This window comes from Engystomops pustulosus, chromosome 1, assembly GCF_040894005.1.
Source record: "Engystomops pustulosus chromosome 1, aEngPut4.maternal, whole genome shotgun sequence".
Classification (NCBI taxonomy): Eukaryota; Metazoa; Chordata; class Amphibia; order Anura; family Leptodactylidae; genus Engystomops; species Engystomops pustulosus.
In genome coordinates, this window is record NC_092411.1 from 11238618 (window position 1) to 11255880 (window position 17263).

General features: G+C 48.3%; 1 protein-coding gene across 3 annotated transcripts in view; it reads left to right on the plus strand.

Annotated features, from left to right (window-relative positions):
• Positions 1 to 17263, plus strand: part of CTIF (cap binding complex dependent translation initiation factor) — a 156953-nt gene that overhangs the window by 83857 nt on the left and 55833 nt on the right. For all 3 annotated transcript variants that reach the window (XM_072133123.1, XM_072133117.1, XM_072133127.1), the window contains exons 9-10: positions 2566 to 3004; positions 12200 to 12499. In XM_072133123.1, the coding sequence (XP_071989224.1) occupies positions 2566 to 3004; positions 12200 to 12499 (739 nt within the window). The remainder of the gene's footprint in view (positions 1 to 2565; positions 3005 to 12199; positions 12500 to 17263) is intronic.

The window sequence follows — 17263 nt, forward strand, 5'->3', positions numbered from 1 at the left end:
ACAATAGATGATGTCACAGCTTATCTCCTCCCCCTCCCTGTACAATGACCTCTATATAGATAACACTGACCCATCATTACATCACTACTGGCAATAGATGATGTCACAGCTTATCTCCTCCCCCTCCCTGTACAATGACCTCTATATAGATAACACTGACCCATCATTACATCACTACTGACAATAGATGATGTCACAGCTTATCTCCTCCCCCTCCCTGTACAATGACCTCTATATAGATAACACTGACCCATCATTACATCACTACTGACAATAGATGATGTCACAGCTTATCTCCTCCCCCTCCCTGTACAATGACCTCTATATAGATAACACTGACCCCTCATTACATCACTACTGACAATAGATGATGTCACAGCTTATCTCCTCCCCCCCCTGTACAATGACCTCTATATAGATAACCCTGACCCATCATTACATCACTACTGACAATAGATGAAGTCACAGCTTATCTCCTCCCCCTCCCTGTACAATGACCTCTATATAGATAACACTGACCCATCATTACATCACTACTGACAATAGATGTTGTCGCAGCTTATCTCCTCCCCCTCCCTGTACAATGACCTCTATATAGATAACACTGACCCATCATTACATTACTACTGACAATAGATGATGTCACAGCTTATCTCCTCCCCCCTCCCTGTACAATGACCTCTATATAGATAACACTGACCCATCATTACATCGCTACTGACAATAGATGATGTCACAGCTCATCTCCTCCCCCTCCCTGTACAATGACCTCTATATAGATGACACTGACCCATCATTACATCACTACTGACAATAGATGATGTCACAGCTTATCTCCTCCTCCCTGTACATGGACCTCTATATAGATAACACTGACCCATCATTACATCACTACTGGCAATAGATGATGTCACAGCTTATCTCCTCCCCTCCATGTACAATGACCTCTATATAGATGACACTGACCCATCATTACATCACTACTGACGATAGATGATGTCACAGCTTATCTCCTCCCCCCTCCCTGTACAATGGCCTCTATATAGATAACACTGACCCATCATTACATCACTATTGACAATAGATGATGTCACAGCTTATCTCCTCCCCCTCCCTGTACAATGACCTCTATATAGATAACACTGGCCCCTCATTACATCACTACTGACAATAGATGATGTCACAGCTTATCTCCTCCCCTCCATGTACAATGACCTCTATATAGATAACACTGACTCATCATTACATCACTACTGACAATAGATGATGTCACAGCTTATCTCCTCCCCCTCCCTGTACAATGACCTCTATATAGATAACACTGACCCATCATTACATCACTACTGACAATAGATGATGTCACAGCTTATCTCCTCCCCCTCCCTGTACAATGACCTCTATATAGATAACACTGACCCATCATTACATCACTACTGACAATAGATGATGTCACAGCTTATCTCCTCCCCCTCCCTGTACAATGACCTCTATATAGATAACACTGACCCCTCATTACATCACTACTGACAATAGATGATGTCACAGCTTATCTCCTCCCCCCCCTGTACAATGACCTCTATATAGATAACCCTGACCCATCATTACATCACTACTGACAATAGATGAAGTCACAGCTTATCTCCTCCCCCTCCCTGTACAATGACCTCTATATAGATAACACTGACCCATCATTACATCACTACTGACAATAGATGATGTCACAGCTTATCTCCTCCCCCCTCCCTGTACAATGGCCTCTATATAGATAACACTGACCCATCATTACATCACTACTGACAATAGATGATGTCACAGCTTATCTCCTCCCCCTCCCTGTACAATGACCTCTATATAGATAACACTGACCCATCATTACATCACTACTGACAATAGATGATGTCACAGCTTATCTCCTCCCCCTCCCTGTACAATGACCTCTATATAGATAACACTGACCCATCATTACATCACTACTGACAATAGATGATGTCACAGCTTATCTCCTCCCCCTCCCTGTACAATGACCTCTATATAGATAACACTGACCCATCATTACATCACTACTGACAATAGATGAAGTCACAGCTTATCTCCTCCCCCTCCCTGTACAATGACCTCTATATAGATAACACTGACCCCTCATTACATCACTACTGACAATAGATGATGTCACAGCTTATCTCCTCCCCCCCCTGTACAATGACCTCTATATAGATAACCCTGACCCATCATTACCTCACTACTGACAATAGATGAAGTCACAGCTTATCTCCTCCCCCTCCCTGTACAATGACCTCTATATAGATAACACTGACCCATCATTACATCACTACTGACAATAGATGTTGTCGCAGCTTATCTCCTCCCCCTCCCTGTACAATGACCTCTATATAGATAACACTGACCCATCATTACATCACTACTGACAATAGATGATGTCACAGCTTATCTCCTCCCCCCTCCCTGTACAATGACCTCTATATAGATAACACTGACCCATCATTACATCACTACTGACAATAGATGTTGTCATGATACAAATCTCTTTTGTTCTTATCTTTCTAGGAAACAGCAGAAATCACAAGGAGGTAATAAGCCGCAACAACAACCACAACACAACGAGCACCAACCAGTTCCCGCCAAACACAACACCAGGGAGCATCAGAAACCGTACCAAGGATGCCAAACACCGCATTCCTCAGGCAAACAGGGTCACCATGGTTACAGCCAAAACCGCCGATGGCACCACAACCAGCGGCCCTCGCCAAATGAGAAGGAGCCGCAGAGACACGCCAAAGACTCGGAGAGCCTGAAGATTGAGGACGCTTCATTTTGCACAGTAGAAATTCACCGCAGCGCGGAGACTACGGAGAGACAATCCCAGCAGACCGGCAGCAACGACTACGAAACGAAACGCAGAGACAGTATTCAGAGCAGAGAGCGACCGAAAATAAGCCTCCTCCAATCTTCCAAAGACCGACTGCGAAGACGCCTCAGAGAGAAGGTAGGTACCTGGTCGCAGCTTGTACAGCCATACTCCTTGTACTCCGGTATAAACTTAATGGGGCACATTTACTTACATGGTCCAGTCGCAATCCCACGGCGCGTTCTCCGACGTGGATTCTGGTTCTGCCAGGATTCACTAAGGTCGTTTGTCCGATATCCAGCAGGTGTCGCTACTGCGCCAAGGTCAGCTGGAGTCCACCTGCTTCTTCTCGGTACATGTAAGTGCTGATCTTGCGACACATTTGGTTTTTTAAATTCCGCGTCTTTTCCCAATCAATCGGGTTGTTCGACGGCCACGCCCCCGATTTCTGTCTCGTGAAAGCAGGCGCCGATGTGCCAAAATCCAATCGTGTGCCCCAAAATCCCGGCAGAATTCGGCGCAAAACTGAAAAATTTAGGAAACCCGACGAAAGTGTGGCCGTGGAGCCCTTAGTAAATGAGCCCCAATTTTGTGTATGTTGTTAGTAGCAGCAGGACTGTGAAATGTAAATTCCAAGATTATCTCCCCTGCTCTGCGTAACTGCTTGCAGTATTCCACCAGAAGCCTGCTGTAATTTTTACTCAGATCAGAGGATAAGAACTAATTCTACAACATTTATGCGCATAGAAGGAAAAGGGAGCTGTGGTGCAGTGCACTGCACAGAGCCAAGAGCACAGCAGTGTGAGGACACGCCCCCAGTACTATCCTGCAATATTAATCCATTTTTTCACAGTCCTGCTGCTACACCGAACACCTTTGCCATGCACTTTCCCCTTCAGTTACTTTAACTTAGTGTCTCCGTTTTTGAGTGACTTCATCAGACAGAGAAGACTTTCGGATCAGAGTATCTCCCACCTTCCCCCTCCGGTGCACTTGGCGCCTTCGGTGAGTGCACTGACCTGCTGTTAGATCTCCGGGTCGCTGCCTTCCTGATGCAGACCACGTACGTGTGTACACAACATCCTGTTATGTGTCGCCCATCTCTGCTGTAAATATGGAAAGAACAAAAAACATTAGTCATGTGGACGGGGCCCCCCAATCTTTATCATTTTTTTCACAAATATTTTTTATTATTGTTCGTCGCACTTGTGGGAAATTTGGACAAGTTCCTGTGGATGAAGACAGAAAACAAAACTATTGAGAGCAGAATGGAGAGCAGTGGGAGAAGTGACTGCTTAGGATAACGTGGTGTCCAGCAGGGGGCAGCACCGGCTACACGTGGGTCTTGGGTTTTAATTTCTAATACAGAGCTCCAAATACTCTGCATAAACACAGATTTAGAGGGATTTTCCAGACCCGTGTACTTCGAATGTAAGTCGGTGGAGGTGGCAGGGGTCCGCAGTGTTCAGGCTCAACCCATTGGTAACGCCCATGATTGGTGCAGGCACCGATCGAAGGTGTTAACACATGAAATCATTGCCGACTGAACTTGGTGTTAAATTGTTATGAACAGACTGTTTCACCGGCGGCATTTAAATGATTAATGCTGACCATTGAGGGTTCAGGGACCTAAGCCAGAAGGACTGCTGGTAACAACCACAGTCGGTCCTGACACCGATCTTGGGTGTTAGTCCTTTAAAACTGTTTGCATGTATTACATTGTAATGAACCGACCACTAAAGTAGCCGAATCCAATCTGAACAGGCGCGCTCATCACTACTCATGACCTATCATGTGGGCCAGAATACCACAATAACAATTTGGTTGCCTACTGTCACCACTAGAGGGAGCTAAGGAGCTTAAAGGAAACCGACCACCAGGATGAAGGATTGTAAACCAAGCACACTGACATACTGGTGTGTGCCCCCTCTGGCAGCTTCCCACTTCTTTGAGCTTTTTTAGGAAAATAAAAGGCTTTAGAATTATGCAAATGAGGGGCTCCAGGCTCCATTAACACCAGGAGCCCCTCAGACTCATTTGCATAATTTTAAAAAAGCCTCCCCCACCTCCCCCCTAAATACAAGGATATGAAGTTCAAAGAGCGGATCCTGCTTGAGGGGGCACACACCAGTATGTCAATGTGCTTGGTTTGCAATCCTTCATCCTGGTGGTAGATTTCCTTTAAAGCTGTACATTTGTATCGACCAACTATCCTTCAGGTAGGTAATTGATATCCGATTGTGAGAGGGTCCGACACCTACCAAGTGTATGAAATGTGACTACTTCAAGCTGCTGTTCCTATATTATATTATACCCCACGATATGTATCTCTGCTCCTGATGATTCTTGATTGTTAGATTTCAAAGTTGCAACTTTGTTTCGGTGATTTAACTTGTATGTAACCCATTGTGTGCTGCATTGATCCCTGGCTGCTGTGTACAGCGGAGGTGTGATTTATGTGCCTTGTCGTGTTACTCCCATCATCTCCCTTCCCTTCTGCTACATCTGTATTTTTTAATTCCATTTTCACTCCTCTGAAAAGTCGCCAGCAATTACCCGTAATCCAATTTGGAAGCAGAGGAAGCCGCGCATTAAGGAGCCAGATGCGCTCCCTAAAATTATTAGATGTTTTAATTTTTCAGCCCTTGTTTTAATAAACGTTACATTCTACGCAGGGAAATTTCATTGAGCCAAAGGCAGGTCAAGGGCGAAAGATGGCGGCCGATGGCGAGAATTAAGGGATCTCTGGGAATGTAGAATTTTGAGAGCAACTTTAGTAATATGTGTCATTTTTCATTTCATCTACCACCAGGATGAAGGATTGTAAACCAAGCCCACTGACATACTGGTGTGTGCCCTCTCTGGCAGGATCCGCTCTTCTTTAGGAATCATATACCCTTGTTTTTTAAGAAACTAAGACTTTCAAAATTATGCAAATGAGCATAAGGGGCTCCAGACTCCATTAACATCTATGGACCCTGGAGCCCTTCAGGCTAATTTGCATAATTTAAAAAGCCTTTTTGTTGTAAAAACGAGGGCATAAGAAGCTAAATGAAGAGCAGATCCTGCCAGAGGGTGCACACAAGTATGTCGGTGTGCTTGATTTACAATCCTTCATCCTGGTGGTAGTTGTCCTTTAAGGAATTCTTAAGTGTATCTACCTTTAAACAAACTTTGCATACATCACTAGTCCTGTGTGTGTACATGAAACGTAATCCTATATCTGGTCATTGTACGACTTCTAATCTGCAGAATTTAGCAGTGTTCTGTAATTCTCAGTTGTCCTGTTGGCTGGAGACTAGATGCTGCGATGTCTCCCATACTCTGCACACCGAAATTAGAAGAGAATCTGCTCCATAATTCTCAATCAGAAGCATCAGTAGGATCATAGATGACATTGTAGAGTAGTAAAGAAGGGGAATAAAGCACTTGGGGTTAGATAGATGTAATATTAGCTCCAGCAGTCTCTGTCTGTGCCAAGTCTGTCCTCGCTCACTCAGCTTCTGCTCACTCCTCTCCCTCTGCCATAGACTTCTGCTAAACGTTCCATCTTTCATGAGATTACACAGGTCAGATTAGGTAGAAGGGAGGTGGAGGAAAGGAGCCTTGTACATGGAGAAGGAAGAATTTTCTTTGACAAGATATAGAAGAATATTTCTGATTTTTTTGATATTTTTCACTTTAAACGCATAACGAATTCTAAAAAAAAAAATAAGTCCCAAGAAGTTTTGTGCAGATCATCCTATACAAGTAGGGCTCCAGAACCAGTGTCTGTTTACAGGCAAGGCCAGGCCCTATCCTTTGCTACCCCTCTAAATTCTAATACCTGCCTTCACCCCGTTATTCACTTCTATGTTGTTTTTGCACTATGATCGGCTATTGGACCAGAACGGTCACACCTCAAATTGAAGCACAAGGATCATTGGCTTTTTTTTTCATGGCTGGGAGGCAGCAGCCTGCGGTAACAGAAACCGTCCTCCATTGACCTGTTTTCAGTGGACGCTTCCGGTCGTGATCATTATATACGATTGGTACAGTAGGAGTCTCTCCAGACCGGACAGTATTATATGGGATTGGTACAGTAGGAGTCTCTCCAGACCGGACAGTATTATATGGGATTGGTACAGTAGGAGTCTCTCCAGACCGGACAGCATTATATACGATTGGTACAGTAGGAGTCTCTCCAGACCGGACAGCATTATATGGGATTGGTACAGTAGGAGTCTCTCCAGACCGGACAGCATTATATGGGATTGGTACAGTAGGAGTCTCTCCAGACCGGACAGTATTATATGGGATTGGTACAGTAGGAGTCTCTCCAGACCGGACAGCATTATATGGGATTGGTACAGTAGGAGTCTCTCCAGACCGGACAGTATTATATGGGATTGTACAGTAGGAGTCTCTCCAGACCGGACAGTATTATATGGGATTGGTACAGTAGGAGTCTCTCCAGACCGGACAGCATTATATACGATTGGTACAGTAGGAGTCTCTCCAGACCGGACAGCATTATATGGGATTGGTACAGTAGGAGTCTCTCCAGACCGGACAGCATTATATGGGATTGGTACAGTAGGAGTCTCTCCAGACCGGACAGCATTATATGGGATTGGTGCAGTAGGAGTCTCTCCAGACCGGACAGCATTATATGGGATTGGTACAGTAGGAGTCTCTCCAGACCGGACAGCATTATATGGGATTGTACAGTAGGAGTCTCCAGACCGGACAGCATTATATGGGATTGGTACAGTAGGAGTCTCTCCAGACCGGACAGTATTATATGGGATTGGTACAGTAGGAGTCTCTCCAGACCGGACAGCATTATATGGGATTGGTACAGTAGGAGTCTCTCCAGACCGGACAGTATTATATGGGATTGGTACAGTAGGAGTCTCTCCAGACCGGACAGCATTATATGGGATTGGTACAGTAGGAGTCTCTCCAGACCGGACAGCATTATATGGGATTGTACAGTAGGAGTCTCTCCAGACCGGACAACATTATATGGGATTGTACAGTAGGAGTCTCTCCAGACCGGACAGCATTATATGGGATTGTACAGTAGGAGTCTCTCCAGACCGGACAGCATTATATGGGATTGGTGCAGTAGGAGTCTCTCCAGACCGGACAGCATTATATGGGATTGGTACAGTAGGAGTCTCTCCAGACCGGACAGTATTATATGGGATTGGTACAGTAGGAGTCTCCAGACCGGACAGCATTATATGGGATTGGTACAGTAGGAGTCTCTCCAGACCGGACAGTATTATATGGGATTGGTACAGTAGGAGTCTCTCCAGACCGGACAGCATTATATGGGATTGGTACAGTAGGAGTCTCTCCAGACCGGACAGTATTATATGGGATTGGTACAGTAGGAGTCTCTCCAGACCGGACAGCATTATATGGGATTGGTACAGTAGGAGTCTCTCCAGACCGGACAGCATTATATGGGATTGGTACAGTAGGAGTCTCTCCAGACCGGACAGCATTATATGGGATTGGTACAGTAGGAGTCTCTCCAGACCGGACAGCATTATATGGGATTGTACAGTAGGAGTCTCTCCAGACCGGACAACATTATATGGGATTGTACAGTAGGAGTCTCTCCAGACCGGACAGCATTATATGGGATTGTACAGTAGGAGTCTCTCCAGACCGGACAGCATTATATGGGATTGGTACAGTAGGAGTCTCCAGACCGGACAGCATTATATGGGATTGGTGCAGTAGGAGTCTCCCCAGACCGGACAGCATTATATGGGATTGGTACAGTAGGAGTCTCTCCAGACCGGACAGCATTATATGGGATTGTACAGTAGTATTCCCAGACCGGACAGCATTATATGGGATTGGTACAGTAGGAGTCTCTCCAGACCGGACAGTATTATATGGGATTGTACAGTAGGAGTCTCTCCAGACCGGACAGCATTATATGGGATTGGTGCAGTAGGAGTCTCTCCAGACCGGACAGCATTATATGGGATTGTACAGTAGGAGTCTCTCCAGACCGGACAGCATTATATGGGATTGGTACAGTAGGAGTCTCCAGACCGGACAGCATTATATGGGATTGGTGCAGTAGGAGTCTCTCCAGACCGGACAGCATTATATGGGATTGGTACAGTAGGAGTCTCCAGACCGGACAGCATTATATACGATTGGTGCAGTAGGAGTCTCTCCAGACCGGACAGCATTATATGGGATTGTACAGTAGGAGTCTCCAGACCGGACAGCATTATATGGGATTGGTGCAGTAGGAGTCTCTCCAGACCGGACAGCATTATATGGGATTGGTGCAGTAGGAGTCTCTCCAGACCGGACAGCATTATATGGGATTGTACAGTAGGAGTCTCTCCAGACTGGACAGCATTATATGGGATTGGTACAGTAGGAGTCTCTCCAGACCGGACAGCATTATATGGGATTGGTACAGTAGGAGTCTCCAGACCGGACAGCATTATATGGGATTGGTGCGGTAGGAGTCTCTCCAGACCGGACAGCATTATATGGGATTGTACAGTAGGAGTCTCTCCAGACCGGGCAGCATTATATGGGATTGGTACAGTAGGAGTCTCTCCAGACCGGACAGTATTATATGGGATTGGTACAGTAGGAGTCTCTCCAGACCGGACAGCATTATATGGGATTGGTGCGGTAGGAGTCTCTCCAGACCGGACAGCATTATATGGGATTGGTGCAGTAGGAGTCTCTCCAGACCGGACAGCATTATATGGGATTGTACAGTAGGAGTCTCTCCAGACCGGACAGCATTATATGGGATTGTACAGTAGGAGTCTCTCCAGACCGGACAGCATTATATGGGATTGTACAGTAGTATTCCCAGACCGGACAGCATTATATGGGATTGGTACAGTAGGAGCCTCTCCAGACCGGACAGCATTATATGGGATTGGTACAGTAGGAGTCTCCAGACCGGACAGCATTATATGGGATTGGTACAGTAGGAGTCTCTCCAGACCGGACAGCATTATATGGGATTGGTACAGTAGGAGTCTCTCCAGACCGGACAGCATTATATGGGATTGTACAGTAGGAGTCTCTCCAGACTGGACAGCATTATATGGGATTGGTACAGTAGGAGTCTCTCCAGACCGGACAGCATTATATGGGATTGGTACAGTAGGAGTCTCTCCAGACCGGACAGCATTATATGGGATTGGTACAGTAGGAGTCTCTCCAGACCGGACAGCATTATATGGGATTGGTACAGTAGGAGTCTCTCCAGACCGGACAGCATTATATGGGATTGGTACAGTAGGAGTCTCTCCAGACCGGACAGCATTATATGGGATTGGTACAGTAGGAGTCTCTCCAGACCGGACAGCATTATATGGGATTGGTACAGTAGGAGTCTCTCCAGACCGGACAGCATTATATGGGATTGGTACAGTAGGAGTCTCTCCAGACCGGACAGCATTATATGGGATTGGTACAGTAGGAGTCTCTCCAGACCGGACAGCATTATATGGGATTGGTACAGTAGGAGTCTCTCCAGACCGGACAGCATTATATGGGATTGGTACAGTAGGAGCCTCTCCAGACCGGACAGCATTATATGGGATTGGTACAGTAGGAGTCTCTCCAGACCGGACAGTATTATATGGGATTGGTACAGTAGGAGTCTCTCCAGACCGGACAGTATTATATGGGATTGGTACAGTAGGAGTCTCCAGACCGGACAGTATTATATGGGATTGGTGCAGTAGGAGTCTCTCCAGACCGGACAGTATTATATGGGATTGTACAGTAGGAGTCTCTCCAGACCGGACAGCATTATATGGGATTGGTACAGTAGGAGTCTCTCCAGACCGGACAGCATTATATGGGATTGTACAGTAGGAGTCTCTCCAGACCGGACAGCATTATATGGGATTGGTGCAGTAGGAGTCTCTCCAGACCGGACAGCATTATATGGGATTGTACAGTAGTATTCCCAGACCGGACAGCATTATATGGGATTGTACAGTAGGAGTCTCTCCAGACTGGACAGCATTATATGGGATTGGTACAGTAGGAGTCTCTCCAGAGCGGACAGCATTATATGGGATTGGTACAGTAGGAGTCTCTCCAGACCGGACAGCATTATATGGGATTGGTACAGTAGGAGTCTCTCCAGAGCGGACAGCATTATATGGGATTGGTACAGTAGGAGTCTCTCCAGACCGGACAGCATTATATGGGATTGGTACAGTAGGAGTCTCTCCAGACCGGACAGCATTATATGGGATTGGTACAGTAGGAGTCTCTCCAGACCGGACAGCATTATATGGGATTGGTACAGTAGTATTCCCAGACCGGACAGCATTATATGGGATTGGTACAGTAGGAGTCTCTCCAGACCGGACAGTATTATATGGGATTGTACAGTAGGAGTCTCTCCAGACCGGACAGCATTATATGGGATTGGTACAGTAGGAGTCTCTCCAGACCGGACAGCATTATATGGGATTGTACAGTAGGAGTCTCTCCAGACCGGACAGCATTATATGGGATTGGTGCAGTAGGAGTCTCTCCAGACCGGACAGCATTATATGGGATTGTACAGTAGTATTCCCAGACCGGACAGCATTATATGGGATTGTACAGTAGGAGTCTCTCCAGACTGGACAGCATTATATGGGATTGGTACAGTAGGAGTCTCTCCAGAGCGGACAGCATTATATGGGATTGGTACAGTAGGAGTCTCTCCAGACCGGACAGCATTATATGGGATTGGTACAGTAGGAGTCTCTCCAGAGCGGACAGCATTATATGGGATTGGTACAGTAGGAGTCTCTCCAGACCGGACAGCATTATATGGGATTGGTACAGTAGGAGTCTCTCCAGACCGGACAGCATTATATGGGATTGGTACAGTAGGAGTCTCTCCAGACCGGACAGCATTATATGGGATTGGTACAGTAGTATTCCCAGACCGGACAGCATTATATGGGATTGGTACAGTAGGAGTCTCCCCAGACCGGACAGCATTATATGGGATTGGTACAGTAGGAGTCTCTCCAGACCGGACAGTATTATATGGGATTGGTACAGTAGTATTCCCAGACCGGACAGCATTATATGGGATTGGTGCAGTAGGAATATTCCGAGACTGTTCAGCATGGGATTGGTCTGGCAGCACTCTGGTTGTTTCATCAGGACATCGGATCAAACATTGTCTTGATTTTGCTTCTGTTCTACCGGGAAATTTTACAGGTTGAGCCTATCCATGACCCTCGCTTAGGTCTAAGGCTTACTGTCCCTTTACATAATTGTCCAGTATCTTAGAATTGCCCCAACTCATTTCTTGTCTCCTATCGCCGGTAGGAAGAATACGCCGTGGAGTCCACCAATCCTCAAAGGACCAAAATGGACAAACTTATAGAGATCCTAAACAGTATGAGGAACAACAGCAGTGATGTGGACTACAAGCTGACCACCTTCATGGAGGAGGCCCAGAACTCTGCCAACTCCGAGGAGATGTTAGGAGAGATTGTAAAGACTATTTATCAAAAAGCTGTGACGGACAGAAGTTTTGCGCATACCGCCGCCAAGCTCTGCGACAAGATGGCTCTGTTTATGGTGGAAGGAACCAAGTTCAGGAGTCTCCTGCTCAACATGCTGCAGGTAGGTGCTCAGCCAAGATACCTCATGATGTCTGGGGGGTTAGTATGTTGGAAAATTCAGCCCTGCAGTGACTGCCTGTGTATGTTCTCCAGCTAGGGTGTTGGGGACAAATCTGAAGCTTAATTAGAAATAAAGGGGACGGCTTGTAGTTTGTGGGTATATACATTGTTTCTTAATCCTCAACAAACTTATTGTTAGACATTGCAATAACTACTGTTCAGTGCCCGATGTTAAAATGACGCCCTCCATGAATGTAAATCATGAGAGCAAACGCTATGCAGACCCTGAAGAAGCAGGTAGTGCTAGAAATCTGTTACTGTAGCTCTGAATTCTCCACCAGCAGCAGAATAGTGCGTGCAGCTCTGGGGTATAATACAGGATGTAACTCAGGATCAGTACAGGATAAGTAATGTCATGTATGTACACAGTGACTGCACCAGCAGCAGCAGAATAGTGAGTGCAGCTCTGGGGTATAATACAGGATGTAACTCAGGATCAGTACAAGATAAGTAATGTCATGTATGTACACAGTGACTGCACCAGCAGCAGAATAGTGAGTGCAGCTCTGGGGTATGATACAGGATGTAACTCAGGATCAGTACAGGATAAGTAATGTCATGTATGTATACAGTGACTGCACCAGCAGCAGAATAGTGAGTGCAGCTCTGGGATGTAATACAGGCTGTAACTCAGGGTCTGTACAGGACAAGTAATGTCATGTATGTACACAGTGACTGCACCAGCAGCAGAATAGTGAGTGCAGCTCTGGGGTATAATACAGGATGTAACTCAGGATAAGTAATGTCATGTATGTACACAGTGACTGCACCGGCAGCAGAATAGTGAGTGCAGCTCTGGGGTATAATACAGGATGTAACTCAGGATCCGTACAGGATAAGTAATGTCATGTATGTACACAGTGACTGCACGAGCAGCAGAATAGTGAGTGCAGCTCTGGAGTATAATACAGGATGTAACTCAGGATCAGTACAGGATAAGTAATGTCATGTATGTACACAGTGACTGCACCAGCAGCAGAATAGTGAGTGCAGCTCTGGGGTATAATACAGGATGTAACTCAGGATCAGTACAGGATAAGTAATGTCATGTATGTACACAGTGACTGCACCAGCAGCAGAATAGTGCGTGCAATCTCATTCTGCTGTGAGCTACTGAAGGGTGTGGTTGTGTGCTGCTGAGCTCCTGCACCACCTGGTGGAAGACCAATCCACCCAGGCCTGCTCTCTCCTCCCCAGGGAGGGAGTGGGTTTTCTGGGATGAGTGAACCAGGCAAATCCCGGGCTTCTGCCTCTCGGACCAGGCCGGCGGGGGGCAGGAAAAGCCAGATACCGGCCAACATGGAGGGGGTGAGAAGATCTGCCCGAACCCAAGGACGCAGCGATGTGACCTCGGCTGCCACCCCCAAGACCCAGGGAAGCCGCAAGGTCTCCGGTTCACAGAAGATCAAGGCAAGTAACATCAGCCTGAGTGCTCCTCCTGGAAAGCTGAGTGACTGTGCGGGAAAGTTGGGTGGTTCAGCTGGAAAGCTGGGTGCTCACGGAGGTGTGCAAAAAGCATGGGGACATCTAAAGGCCCGGGAGTCTGCCACCATCTATGGCTCCCGGATTGCTGAGCACCTCCGTGAGTACGAGGAAGCTGGCAAGGCGATGAATAGGCTCCAGGAGGAGATACGCGAGACCTTGGCCCTAGCGGGGGTGGCTACACAGAAGAAAAAGTCTGATCTTCTTAACACCATTGACAGACTTAAAGCCGAGGTCACCGCTCTGCAGGAAAAGCGTCATCTTATCCGGGAGCACAGCGGTCCGTTCAGGGAAAAGTTGGAGAACGACGCCAGATTTGATGACATGCGCCAGGAGCAGCTGATAAAGCTGAAGGGGCTTCAGACCCAGGCGGATGAAGGCGATGGCGATGATGAGGAGGATGAGGAAGACCTGCCGTGTCCGTCTGGTGGCCTGCACCAACACCAGCAGGCCTCGCACGACAGGCTGCCTGCGGAGCAAGCGCCATTACCATCAGGCTGCGGCTCTGCCAACCTGGAGGAGGAAAGTGATGACAGCGGCCAGGGGGGGGGCGCTAATGGCTCAGATCCGTCAGCTCGAGTCCCCAGTTCACCTCCAAAACTTCTCCTTCGGCGATGATATGCCAGATGACGACCTAAAGAGAAAGAAGAGAGCCAGGAAGACCAAGGCGTCTCAGGAGGTGAATCTGGTGTTTCGTCCCCTCCCTGTTCCCTCCGGGCGGGCAGCAGTGCCAGCCTGTCGTGTAGGCCCCGTTACCCAGCCCAGCACGAATCCTGCAGTGGACTCGGTGCAAGGGTGCGGGGAGATTGCAAAGCCACGTTCCACCATGGCGCAGAGCACCAGCCTTGTTTGTAGTAGCAAGGATGGTGCAGGGAAGGCATCGGCCGAAAGGCCGGACAGTGAGGGCGATCCAGCAGGTCCTGGTACTGTGCGCTGCCCCCCAGTGGGAGGGGGGGGTGGCCCGGTGCCAGGGGCAGTGGCGGTGGCTCCTGTGGCCCCTAGCGCTGTGGCTGCATCTAGCTCCGGTGGGCAGCGGCAGTGTGATGGGGCTGCTGGGGCTTGTGGTGCGGCGCCTCCCAAGCGTCCTGTGCAGCCTGTGGGAAAGGGCGCAGGAAAAGTTTTATTTTGTATCGGTGCATCTGACCCTGGAGATGACCATAAGAGACTGTCCGGAGTCAATAAGGACAAGCGGCCTCTTTCATCCAGCGAGCAGCGATGCTCAAACCTTAGAAAAACTGCGGGACAACAAGGGGTTAATGCCAATGAGGCAGAGGGCACAAGTAAGATCGGGGTTGGAGCTGCCTCTTCTCAGGCTGTATCAGCTATGGAGGTGGCTCTACCCCCAGTGCCCAGTGACGCCGAGGCAACCCCAGGTCCTCCTGGCCCAGCTGGTGTGAGTGATGCAAGGAAGCGAGGCAGTGATGCAAGGAAGCGAGGCAGTAATGTACATAGTGTGGTGAATGTGGGGGTGGTGAATGGTGATGGGGGGGATCCTGGTAGGAGTGCTGGTCCATCTGCACCCCCAGTGGTGGCCGCTCCCATAAGGAGCTATGCGAGTGTCACCGCTGGGGCAAGTGGGGTTAACTCCTTGTCTCCTGGCTCTGGGAATAGCGTTTTGCAAAGGCGTCTTCTGGAGGCTCTCAGGAGAGGGGAAAAGTCAATCACTGTAGAGGGGAGAGAGGTTGATCTGTCCTTCTGGACAGACAGGCATGGCCTGGCAGCCTTCCAAGAGCAAAGGGGGGGAGAGACTGTATGGTCTTTACCCACAACTGGGCCCGGAGCTGCCCGTAGGAATGTGGTTCGTCTTCGCTGGAGGGGCAGTGACGCATGCCCACCCAGGTCAAGGGTGGTGGAGCTCCTCCTGAAGATGAACTTCAGGGCTAGTGACATCTTTGCCCTGATACATCCTTATGGTACTCCGGAGTTCGATGTCAGCTTTGTCCGGCCGGAGGGCTTAGAGCTCTTCTGGTCGAATTATGAGCTGGCAAAGAACGAGCCCGCATGGCGAGACTTTGCTGTGCAAGCAGTGTCTCGCCAAAACACAGTCAAGAAGGTGACCGTTTTGACCCGTAACGAGTCACTTTCTTGCATGGACATCATGACTTGGCTAAGTCGTTATGGTGAGGTTGTACAGGTACCTCAGAAAAACCGCGATGAATTTGGCATTTGGTCTGGGGCCTGGACCTTCATGATGAAGTTGAAGTGTTCAGGCGGCACAGTCGCCCACATTCCTTCTTCAGCCTTTCTTGGGCGGGACAGAATCCTGATTTTCTACCAGGGGCAGCCGAAGGTCTGTCACAGGTGCGGTGACCCCACACACTTTAGCGCCAGCTGCCAAGTGCAGAAGTGCGCTTTGTGTGGTGGGCTAGGTCATCTCGCTGCATCCTGTAAGGACATTAGGTGTAACCTGTGTGGTGAGCTCGGTCACCCTTTCAGCCGTTGTCCTCGCTCCTTTGCCAATGCGGTTGTGACCCCAGTGGAGGAGAGCCATGAGGTTGCTTCTGCTGGGGAAGGTACCAGCAGAGGTGGAGGAGCTGAGGGGCCTGTGAAGAAAAGTAAGAATAAGTCACCTTCTCAGTTGAGGCGGCTTGAAGCCAGACAAAAAGGGAGAGAACTGGGGAAGCCTCAGGTTGCTGGGGTGACCCTTGGTCCTTCCTCAGAGGCTGGTCATGCTACTGAGGCCCTGAGGGATGATGAGTTGGATGAGGAGGTCAGGAGGATGGAGCGTGAGAAAGGTGCCATGTCCTCCACGTCCTCCCATTATGAGAGTATGGATGAGGATAACAGGATTTGGCTAGAAAATAAGCGCAAGCAGAAAAAGAAAAAACGCGGCGTATCTAAGGTACCTAAGGAAGGGAAAACTTCCTCCCCTCTGGTTGAGCTTTCCAACCAGTTCCTCACCCTCGATGAGATCGCCTCCTCGGAAGGAGAGGCTGAGGGTGGGGTTCTGGAGGTGGCGGCGGAGCAGCCTGCAGGGGGCGCCGAGTCTCTATCCTCTGGGGAAGCCGGGTCCTCAGAGTGGGAGACTGACTCAGAGTCAGGAGACAAGGACGAAGGAGAGGGTGGTCCGGGTGGGTCCTTGGGGGCCAGTAATAACATGGACACCTCGATTTCATTAAAGAGAAGTTGCCCCAATTCTGAAGGGAAAAGGCAAAAGGGTTCATCTTCAGAGGACAGTAGAGGGAAGGGAGGTAGTAAGAAAAAAGCCGTCTAACTCAATCAC